Source organism: Lampris incognitus, chromosome 2 (genome assembly GCF_029633865.1).
Source record: "Lampris incognitus isolate fLamInc1 chromosome 2, fLamInc1.hap2, whole genome shotgun sequence".
NCBI classification, from domain to species: domain Eukaryota; kingdom Metazoa; phylum Chordata; class Actinopteri; order Lampriformes; family Lampridae; genus Lampris; species Lampris incognitus.
In genome coordinates this window covers 4,905,545-4,920,139 of record NC_079212.1, presented here as the reverse complement: position 1 = coordinate 4,920,139, position 14,595 = coordinate 4,905,545, and the positions used below count along the sequence as shown (strand labels likewise).

The window sequence follows — 14,595 nt, the reverse complement described above, 5'->3', positions numbered from 1 at the left end:
TGGTGGAGTTATGATGGAGTTATGGTGGAGTTATGATGGAGTTATGGTGGCGTTATGATGCAGTTATGATGGAGTTATGGTGCAGTTATGGTGTAGTTATGATGCAGTTATGATGGAGCTATGGTGGCGTTATGATGGAGTTATGGTGGAGTTATGATGGAGTTATGGTGACGTTATGATGGAGTTATGATGGCGTTATGATGGAGTTACGGTGAGGTTATGATGGCATTATGATGGAGTTATGATGGAGTTACGGGGAGGTTATGATGGCATTATGATGGCGTTATGATGGAGTTATGGTGGCGTTATGATGGAGTTATGGTGGAGTTATGATGGAGTTATGGTGGAGTTATGGTGGCGTTATGATGGAGTTATGATGGCGTTATGATGGAGTTACGGTGAGGTTATGATGGCATTATGATGGAGTTATGATGGCGTTATGATGGAGTTATGATGGCGTTATGGTGGAGTTATGATGGAGTTATGATGGCGTTATGATGGACTTATGGTGAGGTTATGATGGCATTATGATGGCGTTATGGTGGGGTTGTGATGGCGCTATGATGGAGTTATGGTGGCGTTATGATGGAGTTACGGTGAGGTTATGATGGCATTATGATGGCGTTATGATGGAGTTATGATGGCGTTATGATGGCGTTATGGTGGGGTTGTGATGGCGTTATGATGGCGTTATGATGGAGTTATGATGGAGTTAAGGTGGGGTTATGGCGGGGTGTGTGGGCAGTCTTGTTTGAGACTGAGCTGAACACCTCCGTGCAAGCTGGCAGCTAGTTCAGAGCTGGACTACAGGCTCCTCTCGCCGCTATGAAGGGTGCAGACTAAACCTCAGCTGGCAGCAATGCTGGTCTGTGAAGACGTGTATTTGCTAGGCTGTGATGGCCGCTGGGGAACCGTACCTGCAGTATTCTGTCCCCCTCGCGGATGCGGCCGTCCATCGCAGCGATACTGTTTGGGTTGACCTGGGGGAAAAAAAGCAGGATTCACCTGGAAAGGTTAGGAACTGATGGGAAATCAGGAACACTTCGTTGTCATTTCTTTGGTCAACTAAAGGGTCCGACCCTAGCGAGTCTCGTCACCCGTGGTCGTTACACTGCCCCCCTCCTTCAGCATGCCAGCGCCCTCACGCCTCCACCCTCCCACTTCTGACACCGATGCAGCGAATTCGGGGGGGGGGGGCAGCCGGAAATCCGCCGCAGCCGGGACGCGAACCCGGGGTGACTGCGCTAATCAGGTGCGGGAGACCCGGGTTCGAGCCCCGGCTGCCCCCTGAATTCGCCACGTTGGCGTCAGACGTGGGAGGGTGGAGGCGTGAGGCCACCGGAAGCGCGTGCGCCCAGCGGCGCGAGGGCGCACTGTCAGTGTTACTTTCACTATCTCTGCAAACAAACCAATCAATCTCTACGTCCTTCATCCTCCTCACCTCTCCAACATAGATGCCCAGGTCTTCCTCGTCGTCTGTCCGGTAGCACACCGTCAGCCCCAGTTTGTCCTGCTGACGAGACTTGTACAGCTCCACCTCCTGGTGGGGTTTCATAAAAGGTTGGTGAGGACAGGTGGAAACAGCGGGGGGGGGGCGGGGGGTGATCATTGGCACGTGTGTCAATAGAGGCTCGTGTACATGAACGTGCAGAGCCTACAGGGGGTCCTCACCTCGTACTCCAGCTCATCCTGCCGGTCCACTTCGTGCTGGGTGATGTCGAAGTAGTCGTTGGGGTCAAAGTACTCAGGCTCTATGAGACTGAGGACAGAAACGTACAAGTGAGAGAGTCTCATTGGCCGCAGCAGATTGGTATCAAATATTAAAGATAAAGATAAACAGCTGGCAGTGGGCACGGACAAAGATGGACCGAAAGTGAAACGCAAATATTTTCTAACATCGCTTTGACTTGAATCACTGTTTATTTTGTACAGTTTCTTTCTACCGGGAAAAAAAATCCCCCACTAAAGGTTGGATTCTATTTTTTTCAAGAGCCCCGCCCCCCAGTTCGTCTTCTCTCAGCCAATCTAGTTTTCTGCTACTCGTGACGTCACCAGACACACTAGTTTACACACAGCCAATCAGATCAAAGTCGCTCAGCTGAGAAGCCCCGCCCACCCTCAGCGCCAACCATCGCTTGTGTACTTGACACTCAAAGGTCAGCTCATGAATATTAACGAGGAATAGACCACGCCCTCCCAGCTCTTGAGTCATATCAGTGGGTGTTGACAAAATGATAAACACAACACTCATATGTATAAGTTTACAAATGAGTGGTTTACAACTTTACAAGTTTACAACTGACTGACTGACTGAGTGGCCTCGTGTCCAAATTCTCCAAAATGAAGCTAGCGAGTACAATTAGATCAGAATACGCACAATGGCAAAACTACACAAATAAGAGCCGGCTTGTAAAAACCTGGAATTATCCTTTAAGGGTCCCCACTTTACATCAGATGTGGAATAAAACACGATTTAAATGTGCTACTCCGTTAAAAGGGAGTGAATTACAAAATAATCTCAAACTGAACTGTCAAATAGGAATTAAAGGTCTCAATTGAAATTTCTGGTTTGATCTATGCCTGTCATTGTGATTGACAGATTGATCTACCTTGTATTACCATCACTGACTTGTCCGTTATCGTCTTTTTAGTTTGGCCTCAATTTTTTGCATGATTCATAGTTCAGTACAGTTTTAGTATGTATTTTTTCAAACCCTTTTACACCCCCACACATTCTCACAAGACACACACACACACACACACAGTACACACACATGCACATACATGTTCACACAAGCATAAAACGCTATGTGTGTGAGTGTGAGTGTCTGACAGTGTGCATGAGAGGGTTTGATATTGTGTGCCAGTGTCGCTGAGAATTATGGGAATTGTGGCCTGGTGAGGGACCGTGTAGGCCACAACTCTCATCATGGCCTCCACTGCCTGATGAGAGGCCGTGTATTATATGGATTTTGAGGCCTACAGGGGGCTTAGGAGAGGGTGTGTAGGCGGTGGTTCTCAGCTACACCCTCTCACACACTATTTAGCCCTGTGATGGCCTGGCGGCCTGTCCAGGGTGGGTTAGGGTTAGGGTTAGGGCTGCTGGGATAGGCTCCAGCATCCCCCGCCACCCTGAGAGCAGGAGAAGTGGTGTGGATAATGGGGGGATGGATGATTTTTTTCAAAGACAAATCATTTTCAAATGTTCTTATTCACATAATCTGGACACAGGGGACCCGCGTTAAAAACATGTGATCCTCATTAATGCTCAGTTGATTGTTTTTCCCTGTATAAATAAAGCTGATATACTCTCTGTCTCTCTCTCTCGCCCTCACTCACAGCTCATTGAGGAGGTATGGGTCCAGTAGCGGTGGCAGTGGGGGAGAAGGAGGAGGGTCTGGCGGAGGTGGTGCTCCACAGGGGTGCTGGTTGCTCTTGCCCAGAGTCAACATATGCTGGAAGCTGATGTCTGTTTGGGTGCAGCTGTCCACGCAGTCGGCCATCCCCATAGTCACGACCCCCGGTCCTCCGGGGACCACCCCCGCCACACCGGCCCTCCTGCGGGCCTCCTTCCTCAGTATGTTGGACAACACAGGGTCCCGTATGTCCAGGGTTGGATCCCCGGAGAGCCGGGACAGCTCCTTCCCATTCACCTGGAAATGGATGGCAGAGTTAATATGGAGGCTGAGCGGGTGATGGGGTTTGGGGGACTAAGGAGGAAAGACCAACATAGGTGGCCTGTAACAATGATATTCATTTGATTTAAAGGGCTATACCGGTGTTTTTGTGTGCTCTAGCCCATTTACTGCAATTCTCACGTAATCTGAACTAATCCCAGCCGTTTTCAAAAGCATACCGTAGTTTGGGGGGATTATCACCCAATTTACACACACACACACACTTTATTCAAAAACTTATAACTAACCAACTCCCATCTCTCCAGGACCTGGAGGCGGGCAGGGGAGATCGTTGCCGACCCGTCCCACCCTGGAAACCACCTTTATGAGACTCCGCCCTCTAGCAGGAGGTCCTGATGGACCTCGGCCTCCTGCCAGACCTCACACCACAACAACCAACAGCTTCTTCCCTGCTGCAGTTGGACTAATCCCCCCCCAGCCCCCCACTCACTGACAGCCACACACACACCCCCCCCACACACACACACGTATATACTGTTCTTTGTATATGAAAATGGACTTTAACTTTACTTTATACCGTTTAGAAGTGTCTTATATATTCTTTTTCCAACCAACCAGCTAACTAACTAACTAACTGACTGACTGACTGACTGACCAACCAACTAACTAACTAACTAACTAACTAACTAGCTAACTGACTGACTGACTGACTGACTGACTGACTGACTGACTGACTGACTAACTAACTAACTAACTAACTAACTAACTAACTGACGGACTGACTGACTGACCAACCAGCTAACTAACTGACTGACTGACTGACTGACTGACTGACTGACTGACCAACCAGCTAACTAACTGACTGACTGACTGACTGACCAACCAGCTAACTAACTAACTAACTGACTGACTGACTGACTAACCGACCGACCGACCGACCGACCGACCGACCGACCGACCGACCGACCGACCGACCGACCGACTGACCGACTAACTAACTAGCTGACTGACTGACCATCCATCCAACCAACCAACCACCCAACTAACTAACCAACCAACTAACTAACTAACTAACTAACTGACTGACTAACTGACCAACCAACCAACCAACCACCCAACTAACTAACCAACCAACTAACTGACTAACTGACTGACTGGCCATCCATCCATCCATCCATCCATCCATCCATCCATCCATCCAACCAACCACCCAACTAACTAACCAACCAACTAACTGACTGACTATCCATCCAACCAACCAACCAACCAACCAACCAACCAACCAACCAACTAACTAACTAACTAACTAACTAACTAACTGACTGACTAACTTACTAAATAACCAACTAACTGACTGACTGACTGACCGACCGACCGACCGACCGACCGACCGACCGACCGACCAACCAACCAACTAACTAACTAACTAACTGACTAACTGACTAACTGACTAACTGACTAACTGACTGACTGACTGACTGACTGACTGACTGACTAACTAACTAACGGCGACAGAAGGTTCACTGTGCTGATGTGAAGCAAGTTTCAAGTGTCTGCAGGTTTCTTTTCATGCTGTGTTGACATGGATAGGAAGCAGGGCCTGTCTGGGAGGTGGGAAAGAACGCGTTCAGAAAACCCTACAACACCACGGCATGCTTTGCAAAACGCTCGGCAGAAATGTGAAGTATGCACAATTATCTGTGGATAGCATCAAACATGCAAAAACACCGGTATTCACACACACACACACACACACACACACACACACACACACACACACACACACACACACACACACACACACACACCATGAAAAGCTGCAATACAACCCAGAATAAACAGGTGTGTGGCAGCTGAGTGGCAGCTTTGGAGAGGGTGAGATGTCAGAAGGGGAAGAGACGAACTGGGTGGTTGCTGTCATGGGAAACGGGGGACGGGGGGGGGGGAGGGGGAATAAGACCGACCCACATCAGCAGCTCTATCAGACAGACGTGAGGAAGGCTGACTCACAAAAACACAAGGTGCACACGGCTGTAACGCACCACACACACACACACACACACACACACACACACACACACACACACACACACACACACACACACACACACACACAAGGTCTACTAAGGAAGGGTTAATCACCAAACACAAAAACCCAAATGAAGTACACCTCAACAGTCACAGACATTATGACACTGTACCTCATAGGTAGCACTTAACCGTAATGGATACTTTATAAAGGGTTTCTAAGTTTCTACTAATATCTTTGTTTCTTTGTTGATGGTTAATGACTAGTTTATGAATGCATTATAAACCACTAATGACATCTTATGACGCACTAATTGAAAGACTTCTGGGTTGCCAGGTCAGAAGCGAGTCTCCACAGACGTTCTGTTGGAAACCACCTGATTAGATAAATAAACATATATATATATATATATATATATATATATATATATTTGTTTGAAATAAATAAACATTTATTTAAGGTGAAAGTTTTGTCTTGTTTTTTTGTTTTTTTGTACAATGCTTAGATGAAGATAGTCGAACCACAAACCACAACTTAACCCTTAACCAATGGCGGACTGGCCAGCTGGAGCACCGGGAGTTCTCCCGATGGGCCACTTGACATCTGGGGTCGACGCAACGCCAAATATAATAATAATAATAATAATAATAATAATAATAATAAATAACCCCACGCGCCCAATAGCTGAGTGTCGTGTGTCTGACCGGCCCACTGCGGATTGGTTATTAAATCTGTCAGTCTCTCTCTCCCAGCCAATTACTTTTGGTCCGGTCCAGTCCACGGTTTCCTGGGCCCCGCCCCTTTCCCCGTCTCTGGTAAGGGGCCGCCAAATAGTGGAGCGGAGTAATGCGGACAAACAAACAAACAAACAAAATTAAAAGAGATTTGGTGCCATTTCCCGTCAGTCACTTCGCGGTTCCGCGCTGTCTATTGGCCGACGCAGCAACCAATCACGTCTACTTCCGTGCCCACACCCATGTTGGATCTAGCGTCAACCTTACGGAAACCGATTTTTTATAATTTGCTTTTCTCTTTTGTGTCTTTATTGGTTTTTTTTAATCTTCAATCCATTGTGTTTGTGGTGTCTCGTGTGTCTCTATTTTGCTCTGTTTGAACGTATTTGAAGTATCAATAAAGTAAGAAGAAAAAAAAACGGAAACCGGATTTGTTTTACGCACGCGCGAAAATGCGTCTAATACCGTCATGCATTGCGCGGAAAGAAACATGGCCGTCGGAGGAGAGGAGGGAGCTGCCGACAAATGTAAGCAGTTTTCGGTTTAACTTTCGATGGTGCGTTGAAGTTTATTTAACAGTTTATTAGCCGCGTAATACATTGTGAATGCGTTACGCCATTACGGCACAAATCACGGCTAGCGACCCAGCTCGCCAGCTGGCACGTTTTAATTGTGCGACAGCAATGACGTAATTAACGACGTAGAGAAAATGACCCGAGCAGTGTCCGAAAGTGTTTTTTCATTTTGCCGATGAGCTCACTATATACTCCTCTGCATAGAATCCTCTATAAAGGGAGCAGAGAGTAGTGAATGAGTGAGTGACAGCGACGTCATCAAAAATAGCGCGCGCATTTAGGCACCGGAAGTGGCGTGGCGAAGTGGCGAAGAAGAAAACCGTGCCTGGAGAGATGCTACATGACGAGACTTTTACTGGGGCAGGGAGTGCGTACGGGATTGGTGTCCATAATCAATTCTGGATACAGTTATAGATAGCGTCCGTCAGCGATTTCTGAGAAATGGCACTTTGTATGTCGACATGGCTCTTCTGGGCCCTAAAAACTTTAACCAGCTAACGTCCAGTGCCAGTGGCCTTCCACAGACAGTCCCCCAAGAACTAAGCAGATGTTTGATCAAATCTGGTAGCAGGGCGACAGTGGCCAATTTACAAAGTGAGCTCTTGAGTCTGGCAAAACAGTGGACTAGGTTAAAACAATCAGGATTTGAAGACTAGACAACCAGTACTGTGGAGTGATCATGAACCTGAAGGAAATTAAGACGAGGTGGAGGTGGTGAACAAGATCTGTTCATCTTGCCAGGACTGTCCAGTGTGTTGCTACCATATTCTTAGTCAGTACAACCGGTTGACTGACGCATATCACATCCTGGGCCTTGCTTTCAAATTCCTACTCACCCTGTCAGTAACCCAGGTAGCTTGCGAGCGTAGCGTCTCTACTCTGAAATTCGTCAAGAGTAGGCTCAGGAGCACTCTATCTCAACAGCACCTGGAGACTTTTATGCTCATGGCTACTGAACGAGACGTTTTAATGGCCTTGTACAGTGCCCTGGGTATAGATGGCATTGCTGAGAGAAGTCAGCTGCTGCAGAAATTGCTAATTTAATGAGGTAGGAAATATGTGTATTTTTATTTTATTCTATGACTTGCCAACTCACCAGTCTTTTCCTCAACACATTTCTTCCAGTATTATTTCTTATATTGGTCAGATGGTTCAAGAGATTCTTGCCATCTTGCTGCGAGTGGCATTGTGCCAAAATGTGCTCCTTCTAGCTAGCCGCCTCCTAAGAGCAACACGTTCCCCTTGTTCTATTTTACATCTAGTGTACTAAAGTTATTGTTATAAATATTGTTCAGTAATCTTTTACATAAAGTGTGGTGTGGGTGGTGGTGTATCGCTTTGGGGGGAGGGGGTTGGTTGGTTGGTGGGCCAGTTTGAGTCCAAAAGTCAAAGGGCCATTTTTCATTCCCGGTCCATCCCTGCCTTTAACCCTAAACTTAACGACTACCTAACATTAACCCCGACTTTACTACCTCAACTATTTGCCTTCGCTACTGCATGAAGATTAACTTTTGTGTAGACATTGCAAAACATTTTCAAACTGCGTTATTTGTACTTTGTTCACTGAGACTGAGTTGGCGCTCCTCGTCAGCCACGTGGTTTCTAAGAGAATGTCTTTGGAGACTGTCTTACATGGATTTAAGTGTAGGTGTCTGGGTGGCGTGGCGGTCTATTCCGTTGCTTAATAACACGGGGATCACCGGTTCGAATCCCCGTGTTACCTCCGGCCTGGTTAGGTGTCCGTACAGACACAATTGGCCGCGTCTGCGTGTGGGAAGTTGGATGTGGGCATGTGTCCTGGTCACTGCACTAGTGCCTCCTGTGGTCGGTTGAAGGGGGAGGGGGAACTGTGGGGAATAGCGTGATTCTCCCACGCGCTACTTCCACCTGGCGAAACTCTTCACTGTCAGGTGAAAAGAAGCGGCTGGCAACTCAACATGCATCAGAGGAAGCATGTGGTAGTCTGCAGCCATCTCCGGCTCGGCAGAGGGGGTGTAGCAGTGACTGGGACGGCTCGGAAGAGGGGGGTAATTGGCCAGATACAATTGGGGAGAAAAAAAGGGGGGGTAATTAAATACATAAAGTGTGGGCTTCCAACCTGCCAACCCAGAGAATCTTTTTATTAATGCTTAAAACATCAACATTGATTTAAGATGCATCAACAAATGAGTTATTACCATCAATAAAGTATTTTATAACCATTTATAAACCATTTATGAAGCATGACTTATTGTACAGCGGTGCCAACAGTACGGTTTAACAGTGTGTTAGAGCTGTTCCACAATGAAAAGGACTTACACACACACATACACACACAGACTGTATAAGGTTAAGACACCACGTGACATTGAGAAGCACAGACGAAAGCCGTATACTGAAACCTTCATTCGGCCCTCAGCATCAAGAGAGCGCAGCATGTTTCCTATGTGACCCTTCTGTGGAGAGAGGGAAGGAAAAAACAGGAAGATGAGTCGCTGTTAGAAAACCACTACAATCGTGACTGTTAGGCAGACGAGCTTTACAGAAATACTAAATGCCATCAGGGACTCGGAACTTCTGAGGCAGCAAGGAAGCGGCCTTTCACCCGTGCAGCTGTTGGCTTAAATAAGTGGTTTTCTTTTCACATTACAAGTGGTTGACCTTATTTTTCTGGCATCAGAAAATAATCATCCGATGCAGAAATGGGGGAAATGCACTCGCCATCGGTTTGTTCATGTAATAGCTTATTCCATCTTTCTGAGCTTTAGAGGTGTTAACCCTTCATGTGTCTTATACTACATATCCTAGATAGCAAATAATCTTTGGCCCAAATATGGCCCACATCTGCAGTTATCTTACGGCCCACATTTGGCCTTGAATGATGGCGTTGACTCAGGGTGAGTTTGGCTGCCTCAACTCAGCCACAGGCTCAGGTGTGTGAGCCTCTTCTGGCCCACACAGCATGTGCCTTAACTAAAGTCAAGCCTGGCTCGTTGAATTTGGGCCACATCTGGCCCACATGGTATGTGCTGTGACCCAAGTCAAGCCCAGTTCATTACATTTGGGCCATGTCTGGCCCACACAACAGTTGCCAGTGCCGTAAGTGAGCCGTAACTACCAGAAGTGCTCTAGATTAGGCCCAAATGTGTCTGCTGTCTGGTATATTGCCTGATTGATGTGAACTAAATTGAATATGATGTGTTTTGGACCTTATTAAAATTCATACTATTTAAATTATTATGGTTCGGAAAGAAGTTATTTTGTTATTGTTTGCTTATGATCAGAACTGATTTTGACATAACCGAGGCAATTTTTGGATGGTAAATAGGGCAGCACATATATATATTGATGTAAAATCAGTGATTTGTGTAAGGGAACAGGTTATTTGTATGCATGAATCATAATAATTGATATTCGGTGAAATTCTGTCCTCTCCGTCTCTCTCGCTCTGCAGGGGTCATAAATCCCATCGATAGTCTACATGTAGGTGTACATGGAGCAGCTACCGCCGCCTCTTTAGTTCATTTCATAGCCAGATCCTGCGGCAGTTCAGTAAAACATGTGATTTATCCTCTCTGAGCTATCACCTTGGCTAGTTTGTGACAGGGAGACTAAAAATTAAAGATTACTGAGAGTAAACCGTCCTAAAGTAATCTGATTACAGCCGTGGTCAGGCGTCATTTATGCTGGGGACACATCCCCATCACTTTTTGGAAGCCTTTAGTTAGTTGAACTTAATAAGGAATAAATTGACGTTGGTACATATGTCATTAAGAGAGAGAGGCAACATTCTTTCTGATCGGTAAATCTAAATCGAAACACTTACATTGCTCCTGTGCACTCTATTATGTATGACACGACAACGTAGCTTTAGTTTAGACACGGAACACCTCCAGGGTGGGAACATCCTGCCAAAAAGTGATCATCCGCCGAAAACTGATTGTCGTCTGCAAACTATCCGTTTATTTATTTAAATATTCTGTTGTTATGTTCATTTGAATATTCATTAACAAGGTTTTGTCTTTAAAATGTAGACCAAGGTATTTTGAGGTAGAAACAACCTTTCAGTCAGTCACAAGTTAAGCAGCTTTTAAAGGCGATCCTTATTGGGATGCTGTTTACATTGATCGGCAGTACGTGGCCCACCGAAAAAGGTGCGTACACGTTGAACCCATCGTTGCCCCCAGTACTTTTCAAAACAAACTGACGCCCATGGCCGTGATTCGGATTCAAACTGACTGAACTACACTCATCCAGGCCAAATAAAACTCAACCTCCGACACCGAAAAATTTACAGTTGTTTTAGAAAGAAGAAAGCCACTTTATTTTGTCATCGTATGGTTACGGTGACATGTATTCTCTTCATTTAACCATCCTATTGTATAGGATCAGTGGGCAGCTGCAGCGCTCGGGAACCAACTCCAGTTCTTCTTTCCATTGCCTTGCTTAGGGGCGCGGGCAGCAGTATTGAACCCAACATGCATGTCTTTTCGATGGTGGGAGGAAACCGGAGCACCCGCAGAAAACCCACCGCAGACATGGGGAGAAAATGCAAAGTCCACACAGAAAGGACCTGGGATGGCAGGGGTTCGAACCCAGGACCTTCTTGCTTTGAGCCTACAGTGCTAACCACTGGGCCACCATACTGCCCCAAAAAAATTGTTTTTATTGCTAAATTCCTTTTTATGCTCATTTCACTCCAAAAGCTACATGTAGCTTTATTCACGCTACCAACCAAATTGCTACCAAGTAGCTCGAGTATCGCCATGGCGCCGTACCAATAAGTTCATTTGATGACACCACTATACAGCATTAGCACTAGCATTTGCAACAGCGGCTGTTTTCAAAGCAAACTAAAACTTACCAGAGAGCCTTTCACCAAGCTAACTCATTATTTCAGCCTCTGTACACTGACAAAGTCTTATCTTACAACTTGGCCTGGAATTTGACTGAGTGCCATCTGACACTATTGGTATTGATTTTGTTATTCTGAGCTCATTCTGGCTGTCAGCAACAAGTAATTTTATTCAGGAGAACCCAGGCTTTCTGTCTGCCACAATCCAAGTCAGTTATTTTTGTGAGAGCAAGCCAAAATTGACAATAAAAAAAGTATCAAAAAACCCTTGTGTATTGTATTGCAAATTTACACAAAACAAATGTAACATTTTTTCAGTGAAAAATGTTGCATCGAGGTGTTTTTAGCTTCCGTGTAAATTTTCTGTAAATCCAACATTGCGCTTCTTGAGTTGAACGGGCGATTTTACCACATTGCTTCTCGTTGCACACATCACCATATTATCTGTGTATTTATGGCTACGGCAAATGTTATACTGGGGTTTTTTTCCAGCACAAGTTTAATTTGATGACTGACATGATGGATCATTGATCAAATAGACTGCGCACATAACTTTCTAAAATCACTCATTTTGCGTCAGGAAAACCCAAGAGATCGGCAGCGAATCGATTTCTACACACTGATGTAATCAAACACGTAAAAACAAAAAATTTCAAAGTTGTTTTTTTAAATGCTCTTTCTGATCATCACAATGAGCAGAAGCCGGTGCACCCCCTTCCAGTGGACATTTCCACTTTCTCGAGTGGTGAAACAAGCTCTTGAATTCAGATTTGTAGATTTGTAAACAACAAAACACTGCTGATCAGCGAGGCCAGCCGGGCTGACAGCACAAACTAATTAAAAGGCACGTGTCTCAGTTACTGATTATAATCCATATAAATCAGCAACAAGATAATTATCTTGTGTCTCAGTGTACTTGGCTGGAGCTCTCTTCAGCACACTTTACACACTTTAGGTAGATAATGGCAATGATAGAAACATTGTAGAATGTGGTGTTTGTGCTCATTCTGTTCAGGACACTTGTGGCTTTCAAAGAACACATAGATTACACAGGTGCAGTATGAATTGCTTGAACAAGATGGGCAATCTTATCTAGAATGGGCCAGTGTGGGTGAAGGTTTTTGTTCCAACCAAGCAGTTACACACCTAATCCCACTAATCAACCAGTAGAGTCTTTGCTGAGGAACTTGATTAGGAGACACAGGTGTGTAATTGCTTGGTTGGATCAAAAACCTTCACCCCACTGGCCCTTTCTGGATAAGATTGGCCACCTGGTGACTCGTAGGGATGGGCAACATGAGCCAGAAAGGGCCGGTGTGGGTGCAGGTCATTGGTCCACCCAAGCAGTTACACACCTGATTCTATTAGTCAACCCATAGTCTTTGCTAAGGACCTTGATTTGTAGACGCAGTTGTGTAACTGCTTGGTTGGAACGAGACTATTGGTTGACTGATAGAATCAGTTGTGTAACTGCTTGTTTGGAACAAGACTATTGGTTGACTGATAGAATCAGGTGTGGAACTGCTTGAGTGGAACAAAGACCTGCACCCACACCAGCCCTTTCTGGATCACGTTGCCCATCCCTTCAAGGTGGAGTCCTATTTCCAATGCTGCCTTGCGGTGGCTCTGAGTGTCCAAGTAAGACAAGCTACATTGTCATAAAGGTCAAAATCTCTGGTTTAAAATGCATTGTACCGCTTTCGTCTGTGACAAGCAGTTAAAAAAATGACTAAACTTTTTATTAAGCGTGGCATTGTGTCGTGCCGGTGCAACAGCGGTCCTTTGTGGGGTAGGTCGTGCAAATATAACACAAATAGCGCAAGTTTGTCCTCCATTACAGCTTCTCTTCTACAGTCTTGAAATCACTGGGGGTTTGGCCTTGTGATCACAAACAAAAATTATTGGCTGTCACTTTCTTGCTGCAGGCGACTTTATGGCAGGAGTTGGACATTTTTCAGCCCCCACCATAAAGTTGCCCAGTGCAGCAAAGCCACAAGTGGCAGCTTTCCATTAACCTTTCTTTCATTCCTGCTGCCTTTTAGCTTTAGCATTTGCTTGGGTGTGCAGAGGAGTGACTCCTGCTGGTTATTTCTTGTAGGCTGTGTTGCAAGAAACAACATGGTAGGAAAATGACCCTAAAAACTAAAATTTTAAAATCTCATCTCATCTTCAGCCGCTTCTCCGGGGTGGGGTCGCAGTGACAGCAAGCTAAGTAGGGCACTCCAGACGTCCCCCCCCCAGCAACGCCCTCCAGCTCCTCCTGGGGGATCCCAAGGTGTTCCCAGGCCAAATTGGACTTGTAGTCCCTCCAGCGAGTTCTGGGTCTACCCTGGGGTCTCCTCCCAGTTGGATGTGCCCGGAAAACCTCCAAAGGAAGGCACCTAGGAGGCATCCTAATCAGATTTTTTAAATTCAATTAATTTTTAAAATAACAACTCAAATTCGCTATGCTAGCATGTTGTAGCATCACGTTAGCTTTGGTTGAACCGTGGAGTATTTTGGTTTTACACTGAATGAAAATTCGGGATTTATCCTACATTAATTACATTTAACCATAGGTGGCAAGCTGCAGCTGCATGTCCAGGATGAAGGAGAGGATGGATGGCCAGTGAAAATGAAGTCTACCCATGTCCAACTTGAGCGGAGCGGTGAGTATAAAATAGGGATAGACTTCTAATAATGCGGACTGTTACTTTAAGATGGGACAAGAGGGTCCCAAACACACGGCATGGGGTTGATTGTGGGGTGTGTTGACTGACAGACACATAGCCAGACTGCACCAGTG

General features: G+C 45.8%; 1 protein-coding gene across 1 annotated transcript in view; it reads right to left on the bottom strand.

Moving 5' to 3' along the window:
• LOC130107674 (PDZ domain-containing protein 4-like) overlaps positions 1 to 14,595 on the bottom strand; it is a 47,589-nt gene that overhangs the window by 12,053 nt on the left and 20,941 nt on the right. Inside the window, exons 2-6 of the mRNA XM_056274386.1 lie at positions 9,358 to 9,411; positions 3,340 to 3,653; positions 1,672 to 1,759; positions 1,442 to 1,540; positions 918 to 980 (exon numbers count right to left, since the gene is read on the bottom strand). Coding sequence (XP_056130361.1) covers positions 918 to 980; positions 1,442 to 1,540; positions 1,672 to 1,759; positions 3,340 to 3,653; positions 9,358 to 9,411 — 618 coding nt within the window. The remainder of the gene's footprint in view (positions 1 to 917; positions 981 to 1,441; positions 1,541 to 1,671; positions 1,760 to 3,339; positions 3,654 to 9,357; positions 9,412 to 14,595) is intronic.